Source organism: Antedon mediterranea, chromosome 1 (assembly GCF_964355755.1).
Source record: "Antedon mediterranea chromosome 1, ecAntMedi1.1, whole genome shotgun sequence".
NCBI lineage: Eukaryota > Metazoa > Echinodermata > Crinoidea > Comatulida > Antedonidae > Antedon > Antedon mediterranea.
In genome coordinates, this window is record NC_092670.1 from 31,016,415 (window position 1) to 31,035,402 (window position 18,988).

The window sequence follows — 18,988 nt, forward strand, 5'->3', positions numbered from 1 at the left end:
TCATTCTTAATTCTTAATTTGTCTAGTAGGCATAATGTATCTGTGTAAAAAATAATTTAAAATTGATATATATTTGATGTCAATTTGAGAACAAAATTGATAAATGTGAATTATACATTATTGGGAGGGGGTGGGGCGGAGTATATGACAACTTGTTGTTTATGTTAAAGCCATGCACCTATAACACTGTGTTAATAACAGTTGGTGCACGACCTTAGTTAATATTTTACATTGTGCTTGATACCGTTATAAGCAGTGAATCCGTAATTCTAATTGCATAATGATTACGGTTTTGTTATCTTATCAATCATGATTATGCTATTTGTAAACTGGTACAGTAATAATCTTATGACCGATCATCGCAAACACCATGTAGTATACCATCTGTTTGATAATCTATTAATTTATTTTGACAAAGACAAACATTATTCTTCTCAATGTTTGTATGAGGCTTTACGTTTCCAGCGATCATTTTGAATACCGCAGTCAACGGGATCGGTCGCTCATCATCTTCGGCGAACTATTAGTCTGGGCTGTTTTTATCCATTTTATAGTATGGTTGGAAACAGCAGCTATCTGCTACTATGTGTAGCCTGTATTGTGGCCCTACCAACGTTTACCGTGTCCACGGCTGAAATTGCTTTCTTGCCACCGGAGGCAAGACAGATGTTTAAGGATTTCGGTAGATTGGACATCGGACAAGTTGAGAGAAATGTCACCCACACGACTGGTATTTTGAAAGATATTTTAGTAAGGCTACTCGCGCCAGATTACATAGACGCCATAAAGAATGCAAAAGGTGTATCGGAAGAGTGTAAAGAGAATTTTCTGACTTACATTGAAGATAAACAGAATAACGAAGATTATGCAAACAGAAGTAAGAACCTAGTCCTATTTAATTTTCTATTTTTTTTTATGTTAACCGATCATCTACAAGCTTTACTTTCTTGTTTTTGGTGCTTGTATTATACTTGCTGTACTAAATAACTCATACATCATGTTTTGATTTGTTAATTTATACAAAATTTTTATTTTCTATGGACCAGAAATATATTTAATTTAATAGATATTATTTTATACGAGTGAAAACAAATCAGTTCAGCAGTTATCAGTTATTGAAATGATTCCCTGTGAATTTGCCTATTTAGTTTATACTAGATACCGTAACTCTTACGATTTGAAATTATCTTATCGAATTGATAATTTAATAAGATAAGCTCAAGAATGCAAGTAGAATACATATGATGCATGATTAGATACCTCCACAATTTTAATTTACCTACATTATCTGCCCCTAATTCGTTTTATGACTTAATTATGGTATTTATAATATCTAGAGTGGTCATTACCATCTGTATCTGTTACTATTGCTACAGTAGGCATATAGGCATACAGAATGTAACTGAAAATAGAACTAATGTAGCCTTACAAAACAATACATTATATAAAAAAATAAACAACTTACACACAATGTTCGTTAAGCATACCTTGTTTCATTTTCTTTTAGTGTATTACTCTAATGGTGACCGAGATTTTATGAGGAATCTATACAGGTTTAACTTTGCAAATTGGGGCAATTATGAACTGTGTACTAATGTTTATGAATATGCCTATGCACCATTTAAGACCAAGCAGTGTGCCATTGGTATTCCCTTTTATGTCGTAAGTTAAGAACTAAAGAATATTTCTAATTATGATATTGACAATGCATAAACGCATTAGGCCTACATCAACATTTATTTGACTAACCATGGGAACAATACAACTCAGCAGACAAGATACAAAACAAAGGTTGCACGCCCTGTTCAAAATGTTTTACTGTAAAATTCGAGAGATTGTATACGCATGCGCGCGTACTAAATAACTAGTTCTTATGTTATATTTTGTACTTCTGGATGAAGTATGAATCCTCTTGTCGAGACAATAGTTAACTGTTTTCAATTGTAAAGGCCTACACAAAAACAGTGTTTTTAAAGACCTTGATACCAATATTCATTCGAACCTTTTTTTAATCTTCTTTTTTATTTTAGCCTACAAAGACGGCAATCTGTGTCCCAGCATCATGTAGCAAAGCAGATGTCAGACTGCTTACGATAGCCGGTAAGTTAAATACACCTAAAATAATCCATAAATTCAGATGTAGAATATTACGGGGCGCCGTTTGGGACATTGATAATTTTGTCGAAATATTACAATTTTGTCAACACAAAATTCATTTTGTATTGACAAAATTCATTTTGTGTTGACAAAATGTATTATGTGTGGACAAAATTCATTTTGTCTCGACAAAATTAATTCTGTGTAAACAAAATTCATTCTGTTTAGACAAAATTAATTCTGTGTTGACAAAATTAATTCTGTGTAGACAAAATTAATTCTGTGTAGACAAAATTCATTTTGTGGCGACAAAATTCATTCTGTAACGACAAAATTCATTTTGTGTAGACAAAATAAATTCTGTGTGGACAAAATTAATTCTGTGTAGACAAACTTCATTCTGTGTGGACAAAATTCATTTTGTGGCGACAAAATGTATTCTGTGCAGACAAAATTTATTCTGTGTAGACAAAATGCATTCTGTGTAGACAAAATTCATTTTGTTGCAACAAAATGAATTTTGTTAGCCGAGCCTACTCAAACATTTTGTCCCACGCTTGAGTAGGCTCGGTTTTAACATTTAAATTAGAAGGCGGAGTTTAAACGTGAAAAGGGCAAGACAGGGTGAAGCTATGATGACAGCGCGCGAATCTTTGACATTTGTTATTGGTTCAGTTATTATGCCTCCGTCTCTATTGCTATCATATTAATCTATTTTATAATATCAGGGACCCCTGAAAATATCAGATATGATCAGTATTCATACTTTGACAATTTAATATCTACGTCGTCAGTAATAATAATTATTATTATAACTAGATGGTACGCTCGCTTCACTCGCGTACCATCTAGGTCGTGCCCACAGATGGTTCTCGAATACATAATAATTTCAGCGTTAAAAAACTGGCGATTTCAAATGTACGTACCGCAGGACAATAATACATGTCGTTTACAGGAACGAATAAATAGACACTGTGATTTATGTACTCAACTAAAATTAGCACACTGGGAATTACTTCCGAAAGAGAAACTTGTCACAAAATGAGACCAATTGTTTAAGTCAAATTTAAACAAACTTAATTTGTGCTTTGTATGTAACATTAAGGTTGAGGGATGGGGAAGAGGATGGGTGCAAAGAGGAACAATTTTTAAATATATTCTTTATTCATTTAGTAACGAAATATTAATTGAACTTATTCAACCTTATGTTCCTAAGCGGTCTCTGAGATCTAGATCTGAGTCTCTTCTTGCCCATATATTAATTCATCCTTCCATCCACTAAGTTTTATGGAAATCGTTCATTTTCTTCGACATCCGTTTCTCTATGGAATGCGTTGCCTATTGAAATCCGTCAGGCTACGGTACTTCCACCAGTGCAGTGTCTTCAAATCTCTCCTCAAAACCCACCTTTTTAATTTGTAATTTTCTAAATTTTTTCTGTCTTTGTAAAGCGCATTGAGGCTTTCAGCATAATGCGATATATCAAGTACCAGTTATTATTATTATTATTGTTTTCATGTTTTACAAATAATATACGACTAAACACAGTAAAACATTGTGATGTAATACTTTGTTTGTTGTCACCGTCCTAGTCGATTGAAATAGTACAGTACATGTAACGATACATCACTACGACGTGTATATGTTTATATGTGCCTTGAGCACTCTTGAGTGGTATGTGCGCTATAAAAATCCTATTATTATTATTATTATTATATAATGTAAAACAATTTGTGAAAACCACCTCTATTCGGGGAAAATCATAAATTCGATTTAATCGTCAATAAATATTAAATTATCTAACTCAACTTAATTAGTAGGCCTAATGGTTTTTCAATTGTTTCTTAGAGCCAATTCATACTTAAGTTGGTTCCTACCCTACCCACCAAAGTTGTTCGGCGTTTAGGGCATGTGATGTACCGTAGGCCTATCCTCTACTGGTTTTACAACGCTACCCATGCCAGTGAGGGAAGGGGGATGATGTGGGTGGTTTAACTGCAATAATAACGATTTGTACATAATATACGGCGAGTGAAAACGCTAGCTCATTATCCATTTAAAAAAAATGTATATCCAACCTCTGCAGCACAAAAAATGGATCGAATTTCTGTTATGAGTATACAGTACTTGCCTTTACGACGCCTGAGGGAATAGACACTTGTGGAACAGAGATTGGAATGTTCCATTCATCGCAAATCAATACATTTGTATAAACGTATATTAAATCTATCAAAATAGTATTTTTTAAAGAAAATCGGCCTGTCTTCAACATTATGATGCTGTACTCGAGCTGTTCAACCGGTTTTCAGCCATTAAAAACAATTATCGTAGGAGGAGATAGGAAAATGCGAAGCATCCTCGTATTATCGTCTGCGGGTATTTTTCAAGACGGACATCCATTAGACAGTGTATACCACGATCGAAAAACACCCCTATTTGTGGCAAATCGTTGAACCTAAATTCGTTTTAATCGTCAATAACTAATTATCGAACTCAATTTAATTAGTAAACAGGGTTACATCAGGTGGTTAAAATCAGTACCGAAAGTACGAACCAACTTTATATACCACCGAGTAAACATTCTAGAAATAACGCGCGATTTACCTAATTTTGCCCTTACGTAAATTTATATATAGATGTATTCTATATAAAAAAATCGGAAAATGGTTTTCATTAGAGCCCTGCTTATTACTTAAGTAAAATTGTAGTAATGGGGCTATTTAATATTTTGTCGTTTAAAATATTATTTATTAATCTTATAAAATGTATATAGGCCTACTTTATTTTAAAATTAAAGATGTATTGTCTCCCAAAATCATGAAAAATAAAGATTTTTAAAATCGGACTTTGAATAGGACATTATGCAGTTTTAATGAAGTTGTTCACTTCCATAAGAAAAAAGAAGGGGGAAAAAAATTATTTCACCTATAAAAAGACAAAATAAACAGTTAAATTACCCAAAAACTCAAGACAATTTGACCATTTTTTGCTTTAAATTACAGTTTTTTCAGGTAAATAATCTTTAAGATAATAATAATCATTGCAGAAATAATGATGCTGAAAGCTGTCCGTTATTTGAAGAAAAAAAACATTTAAAGAACTTACTACAAACGATTGCTCACGTTAGTGTTATTATAACAGTCATCCACCCTGCGAAACCTATTAACCTCTAACCTACAGTAGTAAGTAGGCCAGGTAGCCTACGTTGGCTAGGTTCAGGACTGATTGCCCATAAAACATTCGATGTATAATATCAACACCCCAGACTGTAATAATGACCTTCCCAGACCGAAAACCATTCTGGTTTGACTGAGGGTCTGGGCTTCTCCAAGATTACGCAAGTTGTCTAGGACCTCTTGAGGTAAAGCTTCAATAATGGGGCTATTCGATTCGATTCGAACATTCGATGTATAAATATCAACACCCCAGACAGTGTAATAATGACCTTTCCAGACCGAAAACCATTTTGCCCGAAATTACGATACTCTCTCGATACAACTCCATATTTTATTAGTGGAAAATGCATTTTTATTTAACATCAATTTTATCAAGCCAGCCAAAGACTGAATACGTACATCAAAAGTACAAAGAAGAATGTAAACCTATAAACAATTATTTGCAATTAGCAATGTATAATAAATAAAATTGTAAAATAAGCATAGAAACATAACATTTATATCTAGCATTTTTAACATTATTATATTCAAACAACAGCATCGGACTCTGTTTTCAATAAAAATCGTTTGATTCGTGAGTCGAGGTAAAGAAAGTGCTTTACCATTTTTCTTTCAAAAGCATATAGCAAACAATTGGACAACAGCCACTGTAAGTCGCGTGCAGTTCAAAGAGTACAGAAAACGCGATAAAACGCAAAGTGATACCGGACCGACCGACCGACAGACCGACAGACCGACCGACAAAGTGAACTATAGAGTCGCTTTCACGCGACTAAAAACAAACAATCGGAATTAATTTTAAATATACATTGTTATACGTCAGTATAAAGTGTACTTATACTCGACGCAAAGTATTCAAGTTCCATATTAGACTGTTGCTTAATTAGTTTGCTTTTACTCACGGTAGATAAATTAATTTAAATTGCTTACCTATTAACAATTTGTTGGCACCGGTGGTAGAGGAGGTCGTAAAATGATATTCGCGCGCTGTTTGATCGTAGGCCTATAACTGTCAATCTTCGAGTTTCCAATAACAACCCCGCCTTCTTAATTTAAATGTTAAAACGTGTTGTCCCACGCTTGAGTAGGCTCGGCTAACAAAATTCATTTTGTCGTGACAAAATTAATTTTGTTGCAACAAAATGAATTTTGTCTATACAGAATGAATTTTGTCTACACAGAATGAATTTTGTCTACACAGAATACATTTTGTCGCCCCAAAATGAATTTTGTCCACACAGAATTAATTTTGTCTACACAGAATTAATTTTGTCCACACAGAATTAATTTTGTCTACACAAAATGAATTTTGTCGTTACAGAAGGAATTTTGTCTACACAGAATGAATTTTGTCAACACAGAATTAATTTTGTCTACACAGAATGAATTTTGTTTACACAGAATTAATTTTGTCAAGACAAAATGAATTTTGTCAAGACAAAATTAATTTTGTCCACACAGAATAAATGTTGTCAACACAAAATGAATTTTGTCAATACAAAATTAATTTTGTGTTGACAAAATGAATTTTGTATTGACAAAATTAATTATGTGTAGACAAAATTGTAATATTTCGACAAAATTAGCAATGTCCCATACGGCGCCCCGTAGAATATAGGCGTTTTATATAAATGTAAAATACAGCATAAACTTGAATGGTACAATAGTAGTGAGGTTTAAAATGTATACTTTTTAATTGAAAATGTAACCATAATTGGTGCTGGAGAAAATAATCAAATATAATTATTATATTCTTTGTATACTTTTTCAGTAATCGACGAGCGTCCTTTGCCGGATTTGTTGGAGATAAAGAAGAACGGATATTACGAATGTATTGACATGGTTCCTTGGTCGGCTGGTGCAATTGTATCAATGTAAGTTGCTGCATACTAATGTCACCTTAGAAGTGATCATTTGTGACACCGCCATTCAATGGGATTCTCTATTAAAGGCCAGGTGCGGGCAAAACATTTCTATTGATCATACATTCCAATAATTATCGATCTATAGTTTGCCCTTATGTTTCATAATTTGTTAGACTCGCTTCGCTCGCGTACCATCTAGGTCGTGCCCACAGATGGTTCTCGAATACATAATAATTTCAGCGTTAAAAAACTGGCGATTTCAAATGTACGTACCGCAGGACAATAATACATGTCGTTTACGGGAACGAATAAATAGACACTGTGATTTATGTACTGAACAAACTTAATTTGTGTTTTGTATGTAACATTAGGGTTGAGGGATGGGAAAGAGGATGGGTGCAAAGAGGAACCATTTTTAAATATTCTTTATCCATGTAGTAACGAAATATTAATTGTTTTCATGTTTTACAATTGCGATGTAATACTTTGTTGAAACTATCACCGTCCTAGTCGATTGAAATAGTACAGTACATGTAACGATACATCACTACGACGTGTATAATATGTTTATATAATGTAAAACAATTTGTGAAAACCACCCCTATTCGTGGCAAATCATAAATTCGATTTAATCGTCAATAAATATTAAATTATCTAACTCAACTTAATTAGTAGGCCTAATGGTTTTCAATTGTTTCTTAGAGCCAATTCATACTTAAGTTGGTTCCTAACCCTCCCCACCAAAGTTGTTCTGCGTTTAGGGCATGTGATGCACCGTAGGCATATCCTCTACTGGCTTTACAACGCTACTCATGCCAGTGAGGGAAGGGTGATGATGTCACGTGGGTGGTTTAACTGCAATAATAAAGATTTGTACATAATATACGGCGACTGAAAACGCTAGCTCATTATCCGTTAAAAAAATCTATATCCAACCTCTGCATAGCACAGATTGAAAAAATGGATCGAATTTCTTTTATTAGTATACAGTACTTGCCTTTACGACGCCTGAGGGAATAGACACTTGTGGAACAGAGATTGGAATGTTCCATTCATTTCAATTCAATACATTTGCATAAACGTATATTAAATCTATCAAAATAGTATTTTTTAAAGAAAATCGGCATGTCTTCAACATTATGATACTGTACTCGAGCTGTTCAACCGGTTTTCAGCTATTAAAAACAATTATCGTAGGAGGAGATAGGAAAATGCGAAGCTTCCTCGCATTTTTGTGGCGGGTATTTTTCAAGATGGACATCCATTAGACAGTGTATACCACGATCGGAAAACACCCCTAATTGGGGCAAATCGTTGAACCTAAATTTGTTTTAATCGTCAATAACTAATTATCTAACTTAATTTAATTAGTAAACAGGGTTACATCAGGTGGTTAAAATCAGTACCGAAAGTACGAAACAACTTTATATACCATCGAGTAAAAATTGTAAAAGTAAGGCGCGATTTACCGAATTTTGCCCTTACGTAAATTTATATATAGATTTTATTTGTGTTACACGAGCTTGTTGAAAATAAGCACTTTCTTATCAGTGGAGGATAGTTCAATTTACACAGTAAAATCTGTATTCTTTTGTACACACATTTTGTAAATAGAGAGGCATTTTAAAAAGCTATGAAAAATAAACGGTGTGGTAAAAAATTTTATCAGATGACTAAATATAGGTAATATAACTTGAATATTACATTTCTGATATTTTTATTCGACTTCAGATTTTTATTTTCATGCTATAGCAAAAATTATCCACCATATATCCACCATCTTTTTTCACCGTCTAGGGAGTCACAAGGCATGTTATTACATTAGGTTAACTACCTAAACTACAGAAAAAAAGTCTTCCTGGTTTTTATGGAAGAATTTTGCCATATTATGGGAAATTCATGTTTTTTCGTTTTGATTTCTGTTACAAATATTTGATTTATGTACAATTAACCAAATATTATATTTAAAGTTCATGCCCGTACCTGAGCTTTAAGGGGACACTTTTGCCTGAGACGAACGAGGGCAATATAGACGACATTTATATTTCTCTTTATTAGAGATTGATCTAAACTAAAAAGTCTTCTTTATATACAGTATATTTATATCATGTCTTTAATTTCAGTATTTTAAGCTTTATCTTAATTTTTTATCTTCTGTTACATACACTAAGTAGTGTATGGCACAGGACAGATTGAATGGACTAACATAAACTAAATTAGGCATAGCATTCGCCATTTTATTCCTCGGTTTATCTATAATCTTGAGATGACCAGTAACCATTTAATCCAATCTCCATGGAGATCTACTTACACACATTCGTTTTGTGTATACTACAAATACACAATCTTGCAGTCCATATACTCAAAAATCTATATAATTGTAAAGAAATATTATATATCTCTAAAGGACTATCATATCAGTTCTAGCTGCTCTTGTGATTGTTGGAACAAGTTTTGAAATGGGAAGGAGGTGGTTTAAACAAGAACCTCAACTACCAACAGGAAAACCAAACCCGAAAGCTCAACCTATTACAAATCATGCTTACACAAAAGACGACGATTTACCGAAAGAATCGGAAGAAATAATGAAGGCTAAAGATGGGTTTGAGCTTGACAACGACTACAAGCATCGAAGCAGTGAGACATCTTCTGGTATTGGCACTGATTCAGAAACGCTTTCAGATAACCGACAAGTTGATGACACTACGGCTATACGCATGGAAGTTGTTCAACCTTCATTACGTCAAAACACGTCATGTGAAAGTATGCCCTTTTAGTTTATTTATTAACATTTTTGTCAAATCCAAACAAATATAAAAGACAAGGATATAACTGTACAATCCAAAGCGTAAGTCCAGGCTTTGAAAATATATACAATTTGTTGTATTATTTGTTTTAGAGTTCATTACCAAATTCTTGATGTGTTTCTCTGCAACAACAAATGGAACAAAAGTTTTAAATGTCAGTAATTCTGGAGGACAGTTAAATTGCTTAAACGGTATCCGAGTCTTAAGTATGTGGTGGGTGATTCTTGGACATTCACTTCTCTTTATATTAGGCCACATAGGTAAGTTAAAAAACAGATTGTTTATTTTGTTATAGACCTACCATCATTATTATAATTAATATTTAGGGTTTTCATTGTTATAATTTAGTTATATATAACATAAATGTCATGACCACATTTTGCTAATGTATGCAAATCAGTAAGTTGCAAATACTCTAAAACATTACATTATTTATATTGTGTGTTTGATTGGCAAATTAAATTTATGTTGTGTTGTATGGCCACACTGTAAGCGTGCGTACATGATGATGTCATATCACTACCATGTTTGGGGTTATCACTACCATATTTGGGCACATCACACCTTTCATCAAACTAGTTTGATAGTATAAACATAACTTAATAAAAGTAAAAATCAAATTTACTCCAGAATCATCGTCTTATTTTTCAGTACGCCATTAAATGAAATGGAGCGTTTACTAAATTGAACATGTTGTTTTCATATCTAACTTTGGTTTTGTTTTTCATTTGTAATTTTAAGTACTTTGTAAGTAAATGAGCAATTTAATTTATCATTTTTAGATGATTATGCGTACATTGACAGAATGATTGGACAATCATTTACCTTTCAAGCAATTACGAATGCGTCATTTTCTGTTGACTCATTTTTTGTCCTAAGGTAAGTTAGTTTAAAAAACGAAATAAAACCAATCAGTTTTATGTACAACATGGTAGCAATAGCATGATGCACACGTCCGGACTATAATCCGTACTCGTTATGGACACACATTTATGCATTTTACGTCATTCATTAGTATTTATTCAAGCATAACGGATTGTTACTAGCGCCATCAGATTTAAATACCCATTCCGCCTGCCAATTAATTACTGACATCTTGTGCGTTTAAAAAATACCGGTAGTTTAACAAATTGTTTGTTGATTTTGCCATTTCAAAAAGTCACATAATTGTTTATCAAGAATTATTATTTAATGAAGAAAAACAATACATAATATGATTAGCCTGTTTTCTGTAAGACAGTTAGACGTAATTTATTATCCATTTTTACAATAGAAATCACTGTTCTACTCTTTTTGGTAAAAAATAGTAAAATAATAATTAAAATTGATATTTCACATCTTTCAATAATTCGCGGTATGTTGTTTTCTTTTTTCAGTGGTCTTCTTCTTACCTATCACACTTTCAAACATTTGAATAAAACCAACGGTCGTATGAATTGGGCTTTGTTTTATTTCCATCGATATTGGAGAATAACACCTTTATACATGATTGCGATTGCGATACACGCAAATCTGTTCGTGTACTTTGGAAAAGGTTTGTCAATGATTGGATTTGCTGAATATATGCACTATGCTTGTGAGAAATACTGGTGGACAAATCTGCTGTACATTAACAACCTTGTACCCTTTCCAGGAAATCTCGGTGAGCAGGTAAGAATTTCTCATTAAGGCCGGTGCACACCGTACTGAACAATTTTGACGCGACAAACGATGTCAGTGTATAGACGTTTAGGCGTCAGTTTGTTTTAACTTCAACGCGGTGAATTCGTTTGAGTTGCTTCTTAGGCATCTTGTTGCTTCGATTTGACGCTTGCCGCGTGTCGCGTCGTGTGTTATATTCAGTGTGCACCGGCCTTTAGCTGTGTCCACACTTACTAGAGTTAAGCTACGTTCACACTGAGCGCGGATTCCGGTCCGGTGGCCAGAGAAAAAATCGTGGAAATGGGTTTAGTGTTAAAGAATAGAAGCGTTCACACTAACGCACACCGCACGTATTTGATCTGGTGTAAGATTTAAATGTGTCCAGTGCTTGAAAGTTTCCACTGGACAATTTTCAGCATTGAATAGTGTAATACCAGCTGTTGAAAATGGCTGCAACCACCCGGGCAGCTTTCATCGATAAAAAAGTAGGACCATCGACATCGACATCATATTAACCCCATAAAAACTAGGGCACTGGACGTTCACCAACTCCCGTTAGGGTAATTATAATTCCTTAGAATACCAACTTGAATCGCAAAATATCAAGTCGATTGAAATAAATATTACTATTATTATATCTGGAGACTTAGTCTAATCAAATTAAATTGTTTGTTTTTGATTGAGTATTATACAACCTGTTGTCAATTTGAAGTAAATCGACAACTTGAAAAAATATATAGCCTACCGGTACTGTATTATTATTTCTAGGGAATGAATATCACTAAATCATATAGGCATAGGGCCTACCTATTTTCGTTCTCTCGAAATATTATTTCATTGGAATTCGAATTACTAAATCGCGAGAGAACGAAATAATTTCCCTCGAAATTATTTCGTTCTCTCGATCATTCCTTGTCTCGAAGTAGTAATTCGTTTTTTATATTGTTCAGTTCTTGAAATCTTATTTTGTTCTCCCTAAATATATTTGTTCCCTCAAAATATTTTTCAGTTCTCAAAATATTATTTTGTAATATTCATAATACTGTTACTAATTTAATAATATTAACTGATAACAAAAGTGCTTTAAACAAGTAACAGAGGTAGTCCCTTTTAAATATTAAAGGTGGTCGCTAACAAGGGTGGTTGCTTACGGTCAGAGTGCTAAGTTTTGAAAGCCGATCACTGACTGACAGCAAGTAGAGAAATACATTTGCACATGATTTAGACATTTAGGTTTGTAAAATATATAATATTTTATTAGCTGGCGATATTAACTACATTAGCTGTGAGGCAATTTTCGTTACTACATTACCTGTTGAGTTGTATATAGAACGAATATAAAAATAGTAGGCCTATAAATTATTTTGAAAATCGTCGTGCAATAATGTCAAAGGTCAAAAGTGATATTTCCCGCCAAATTTCAAAAATATGTTTCATTAAAGCTTATATAAATATGGATATTCTGAACAAAAATAGACAAAAATAGAATCTTTATGACCAAGGGTTACCGAGATATGACCCTCAGTTGAAAACAAGGTCAAAGGTCAAAAGTTGTATTTCTGGCCATTTTGTATGAAAATGTTTTATTATAGTACATGGGAAAGTGCATATTCTGAACAATATAAGACCAAAATCAAACCTATATGACCACTGGTTGTCAAGATATAGAGCGAATACAAAAACAGTCAAAATTATTGTGAAAATCGTCGTGCAATAATGTCAAAGGTCAAAAGTGATATTTCCCGCCAAATTTCAAAAATATGTTTCATTAAAGCTAATATAAATATGGATATTCTGAACAATTTATGAAAAAAAAACCCTAATGACCAGGGGTTACCGAGATATGACCCTTATGTAAAAACAAGGTCAAAGGTCAAAAGTGGCACTTCCGGCCATTTGGAACGAACACTTTTCATTATAGTACATAGAAATGTGCATATTCTAAACAATTTAAGACCAAAATCAGACCTCTATGATCACTCTTTGTCGAGTACCGTCTATATTTAGGATTTTGATAAATCCAAGATGGCCACCAAAATGGCCCCCAAAAAACCCCATGGGACAATATTTCGTCTTGGGAACATCAAAAAATGTTAATTATATATATTCAGGATTACAAAAATGTACATTAAAAAAATACATCATGAGGGTGCACGGTAACCCCTCCTTCCTACCCTACTATAAACAAGTATCGCGAGCGCGCAGATGTTCTCACTTAGCAACAAAAGAAAACAAGAGAGGATCTCTCGGCACCCATGGCTAGCATCAAATGTTTCTTTTTGAACGACTAATTACCGTTAATTATTGAATAAATAATATCTCATCTGGAAATACATTAACAATAATTTAACTATCAACTTACCAAGTGGACAGTAGTAGCGTTCTCCTTACAGCAGAGCATAATATTTAGCAAATAGATATAGCAATACGTTTGTTCATCAAAAGAGAAAAGTAAAATGTGAAATAATATAACATACACAGTAAACATACGTAACCAAGTAACCCACGTATAAACTTGCGCGCTTTACATCAGCACATGCGCAAAGGCTATAGTCTTTGTAATAAAGCGCGATTACGTAACTTCAACTATGGTTTGATAACTTCTAACTTTCTTATATTTCTTTAAATGTAACATCCACATATGACTATAATATAATTACCAATGAATAACAATTAAAATAATAATAACTAACGTATTTATATTTACCGTTATTAGTGCTTGTCATGGAGTTGGTACCTTGCTAATGATATGCAGTTTTTCGCAATCAGTCCTTTGATATTCTTACTCTTATGGAAGTAAGTATTCAAATAGAATATCTGTCTGACATGATTTTCCCAACTTCTGATACGTGGTATTGTAACTTCTGGATAGTACTCCGTGGCTTTAGTATTTTGAATATTGGGTCCTAGAGCCTAGTTGTATAAATTAAGTGTTGAATTTTATATCAAATGATACCAGTTATGATTTCCGAAAAATGCTCTTTAAATTGCGATAAGTATTATACATACGTGGACGAAAGTATTTTCCTAGTTTTCCTAAGATATATGTATATATATATACATAATACATGTATATACATATATATACATATATGTGGGGTTAGATATGTTACAAAGAAACCTTTGTACATGTTAGTTCCGTCGTCACGACATGAACATACTAATATATAACAGAGCTAAATTTTTAAATTTATATTTAGTAATTTAACTATTTATATATACTATTTACAGGAATTGGAAGGTGGGATTTGCTTCCATATCTAGCTTATGTGTGTTGTCATTTGCTGCCACTGCTTCTATCACTAAGTATTGGGGTTTACCAGCGGATGGTTCTTGGGACAATGCGTATGTATTTTTAGATCAATATTTAATTTAAAACATAAATTACAACAGTTAGGTTATAGAATAACGTAAAATCATTTATGGAAATTTAAAGCACATAGGAGCCTAAACAAGAAGAGAGAAGCAATTCATGTTAAATTGAGAATTTACTAATTATGTAATAACCGAAAATTAGAGATACTTATAGCAATGCTAATTGCTATAAAAGGTTAATCTATAAAAAAGGCGTTGGAAAGTTCGGAGATGCAAAGCATTATGTGTGTCACGATATCTCATCAAACAGCAGAACTGGAAAACCGTACTTCAGCTGTAAAATTAAAATAAAATTAGTGCCGTTCTGTTTCAAACCTGCTCTATCTACACTATCAAACTGTATGTCCAAAAAAATTGATGTGACCATAAAAGACACGATGATGTCATATCACTACCAAACTAGTTTTATAGTGTATACAGAGCTGCTGTCATAATTGGTCATAGCAATTTTTGTTATTTTGTCCAAATTAATATACGGAACAAACTTCTGATTCATAGAACAGAATGAGTCTTTAGATAGAAAGCTGTTTTATTTTTTTGTATATGCCGTTTGATTCCTAACCATTCGCCATAATTGTTTAATCGAGGTCCAATTCAACACAAACAATTTTATATAATAATTCAGATGAAAACAAGAATTATTGCAAACCCTCATCACTATACACCGAGGCCATAATTCAGTATACATTTTTAATTCCCATAGCAAATACAACAATCGAACATATGAGTCGGAGTACCCGGATGGCGACAGAATCTACGGAAAGCCTTACTGTCGGATTCCAGCTTATTTGGTTGGCGTTTCTCTTGGTTACATCTTGTACAAAATTGATAAAAAGAAGCTGAGAATTCCAAAGGTATTTTTTGTTATCCAACACAAATTGTATACAGAATTTCCAAACAAATCAGTGAAGGAAACTTGTCTTTAGAACAAGGGAAAGTTCATTTATTTGAATAGTATTGAATGAATCAATCGGGCTAGCAGAAACACGTCATTATAACAAAAAAGGAAACGTATGTAGTGTAGGGCAGTAGTTCATATGGGATGTATACTGCTGTCAGCAGAATCGATACTGTAAGCTGTTTATTGTCGCTGAAAATGATACAAGTGTATCTGGTAGACGTGTGCGTTATTTCGCAACATTTGAAAACATTTAGGAGCATTTACAAACAAATTCTCTATCCAAGGCATGTCTTTTTTCATTGAAGTTCTTGTGATGAACCATGAGATTTGTAGAAATTGTGAAAATACTGCACTGCACTGCACCAGTCAATGTTACTTATTCATTCATGTTTTCGTTCAGTACCGTAAATAATTGCAAAATAAACGACGAGTCGAGTCTTTTTTTGTTGTTTCAGGTAGCTATTCTTCTAGGCTGGTGCGCAGCCATTGCCACCGGCCTTGCTGTGGTATATGGACTGTGGAATTCGCACAAGGGTGAACAGCTTCCACAAGCATCTGCAGTTGTTTACAATACTTTATCACGATTCGCTTGGTCGGTAGCAGTAGCATGGGTGATCTTTGCATGTGTTACCGGTTATGGAGGTAGGAATATCAATTCATTCGGCATTTTCTAGTATATAATTATTATGCCACCAATATTTTTATTTTTGACCTCAATTTTAAATATTCAAAAATGTATCAAAATCAAAATTAACATAATTTACCTAATTAGGCCAAATGTTTAAAAATAACTTTTGGGAGTTTTATTATTATTTCCTGACCAGAAATTTATTTTCGTCCAACCAAATCGTAATTCACAACGTCGTTCTGCCACTTAAATTACGCGTTTTGTTTATTACTATGCTGAGAAAATAATACTTTCAGCCCTTTTCCGAGCATGGACCTATAAATCTAATTTATAGGTCTATGGTCCGAGTAAGCATAGCAAATCTGTTCTAATATTTCAATAAGCCTAAGTGTACTGATATATTAGATCAATGTAGTTAAATCTGATTACACTCTTTCATTTTTTATTCTAGGCTTTGTAAATAATTTACTATCGTGGGGTGTTTGGTCACCACTAGCACGACTTTCATTTGGTGCTTACCTCTTTCATCCTATCGTTATATACGCCGTTATACTTACCTGGAAGACTGAAATGCATTTGACAATTCCTAATCTTGTAAGTATAATACTAGTTTAGGTAATAATAAGACTCAAGCTGAAGAACAAAGTATACTTTTGTTTTTATCTTAGAACGTTATGATACACAGGTTGTCCTTAAATGCCATTAAACATTTGCATATTGGCTTCAACTAGTTATTGTTTGGAACTTTATAGGAACTACCCACTGATTATTATTTTCAGATTCATCTTAATAATATATAGTAGATCTAAACTGAAAAAACCAAATGTTTTACTGTATTTGTAGACGTAAATTATGCACAGTTATGAATCCAAATCAGAGTTCAGCAATAGGCATTTTCCGTAAAGAAGATTAAAGATTTCATGAACCACACCCTATTCATATCTCCACATTGACAAACACTTTAAAAAAAGCAATTTGTCGTGGAGGAACCGTTCGAGAATTTTAAATGTTGCCATTTTTCTCGCTACTAACTAATCTTCTCAATATCTCTCCCACTTGGATTTTCGAAAAATAAATACATATTGCATACTATACCCTACTGTACATGATATTTGAGTCACAACACGTACGCCAATATCGACAAAGAGCATTTGTGTCAAAAAAGTAAGTGTGCGCATGCTCAATCAATGTTACTATGCCCAGTTTTTATTCCTGATTTTGTATTGCTTGTGTTTCAGTCTACTTTCTACATTTCGAACATTGTGCTATCGTACGCAGCAGCCTTTGTAATGTCCATACTTGTGGAAGGACCATTTGCTAGTATGGAAAAATTGATGTTTGGAAAAGCTAAAAGAGAGTAAAATCAAGAGAATAATTGATAAAGTTATCAATTCTATCAAACAAAATATAATAAAGACAAAGCATACTAGGTCAAAAGTGATTATAGAATTCGATTGTGTTTATTTAAATTATAATAAATTAAGTAAATAATAAAATGTTCATTTCATTCAAATATATAAAATTAAATCAAATTAAATTTAATAATTGAATTAATTTATTAATGGATATAAATAAATAATTATAAATATATATTAGGCCCGTAATATTATGAATATGTTTTTGCTATGAATCGTAACTTTGGTAATTTATACATTAAGTGTATTTTCTATGGACTATAGATTCCAAAATAAGAGATTGAATTAAATTACACTGTTTCTTGGCATATGATTAAACTGAACCAATATAAACATAGATGTCGTCGTTATTTTGTTGGTTTTGCGTTTTTTTTTCTTTTTTTTTTGTGTTTTTTTTTAAAGTAGGCCTAATTTGTTTGTTCGATTTTTGGAGGAGGGGAGGGGACATAATGGGAGGCAAGATTATGTTTCCAAGATTAAAAACACGATCATTGTCATATTTTCAATACAATATTGTTTATAAGATTCAATGCACATAGTCAATAAAACAAAGCAATAACAAATGAAACATCTCTTCATATTCAAAAAGTTGTCACTGTGTGCATGCAGGGATATTGAGAGGTGTTTCTTCACTCCTTACCTTAATACACTTTTGATGGTTTCTAGATCCAAAATACGGCCGTAACTCTTTACTGTTCTGTAGTAATAAAGCACATCTATATATAAATTATGGTTAATTCTGACATAGGCGAGCACAATGCACAAACTTCGGTACAAATCTCCGCCTTGGATACCTACCTTAACTATCTCATATGTACCGCGAAACGTAGATTTGATAACATTAGTTTTCACATCGACGCTATTGTTCTATATTTCTATCTTAGGGAGATATTATAAAGAGTTTTTTTAACACAATTTATGATTTCAACAGTAGATTTTCAACTCAATTTTAACTCTTCGCGTGTCAAAGTAATTTCCGGGTTCACCTTGCAACAACCTGGTTTCAACTATTTTCTCTCTTTTATACACAAGGGAGCAGTTAAAATAATAGATTTGACCCTAAAGGTGACTGGAAACAGACAC

The 18,988-nt window shown here is 33.0% G+C and overlaps 1 protein-coding gene across 1 annotated transcript; it reads left to right on the plus strand.

Moving 5' to 3' along the window:
• Positions 1-555: 555 nt before the first annotated feature.
• On the plus strand, positions 556-17,906 carry LOC140044014 (nose resistant to fluoxetine protein 6-like). The gene is made up of 14 exons (XM_072088499.1): positions 556-877; positions 1,508-1,662; positions 2,031-2,100; positions 7,045-7,147; positions 9,546-9,901; positions 10,038-10,205; positions 10,728-10,824; positions 11,322-11,595; positions 14,303-14,382; positions 14,818-14,931; positions 15,665-15,815; positions 16,318-16,504; positions 16,942-17,084; positions 17,729-17,906. Exons 1-14 carry the CDS (start codon positions 556-558, stop codon positions 17,849-17,851), a joined length of 2,343 nt encoding a protein of 780 aa, XP_071944600.1. The 3' UTR covers positions 17,852-17,906.
• Positions 17,907-18,988: the final 1,082 nt, after the last annotated feature.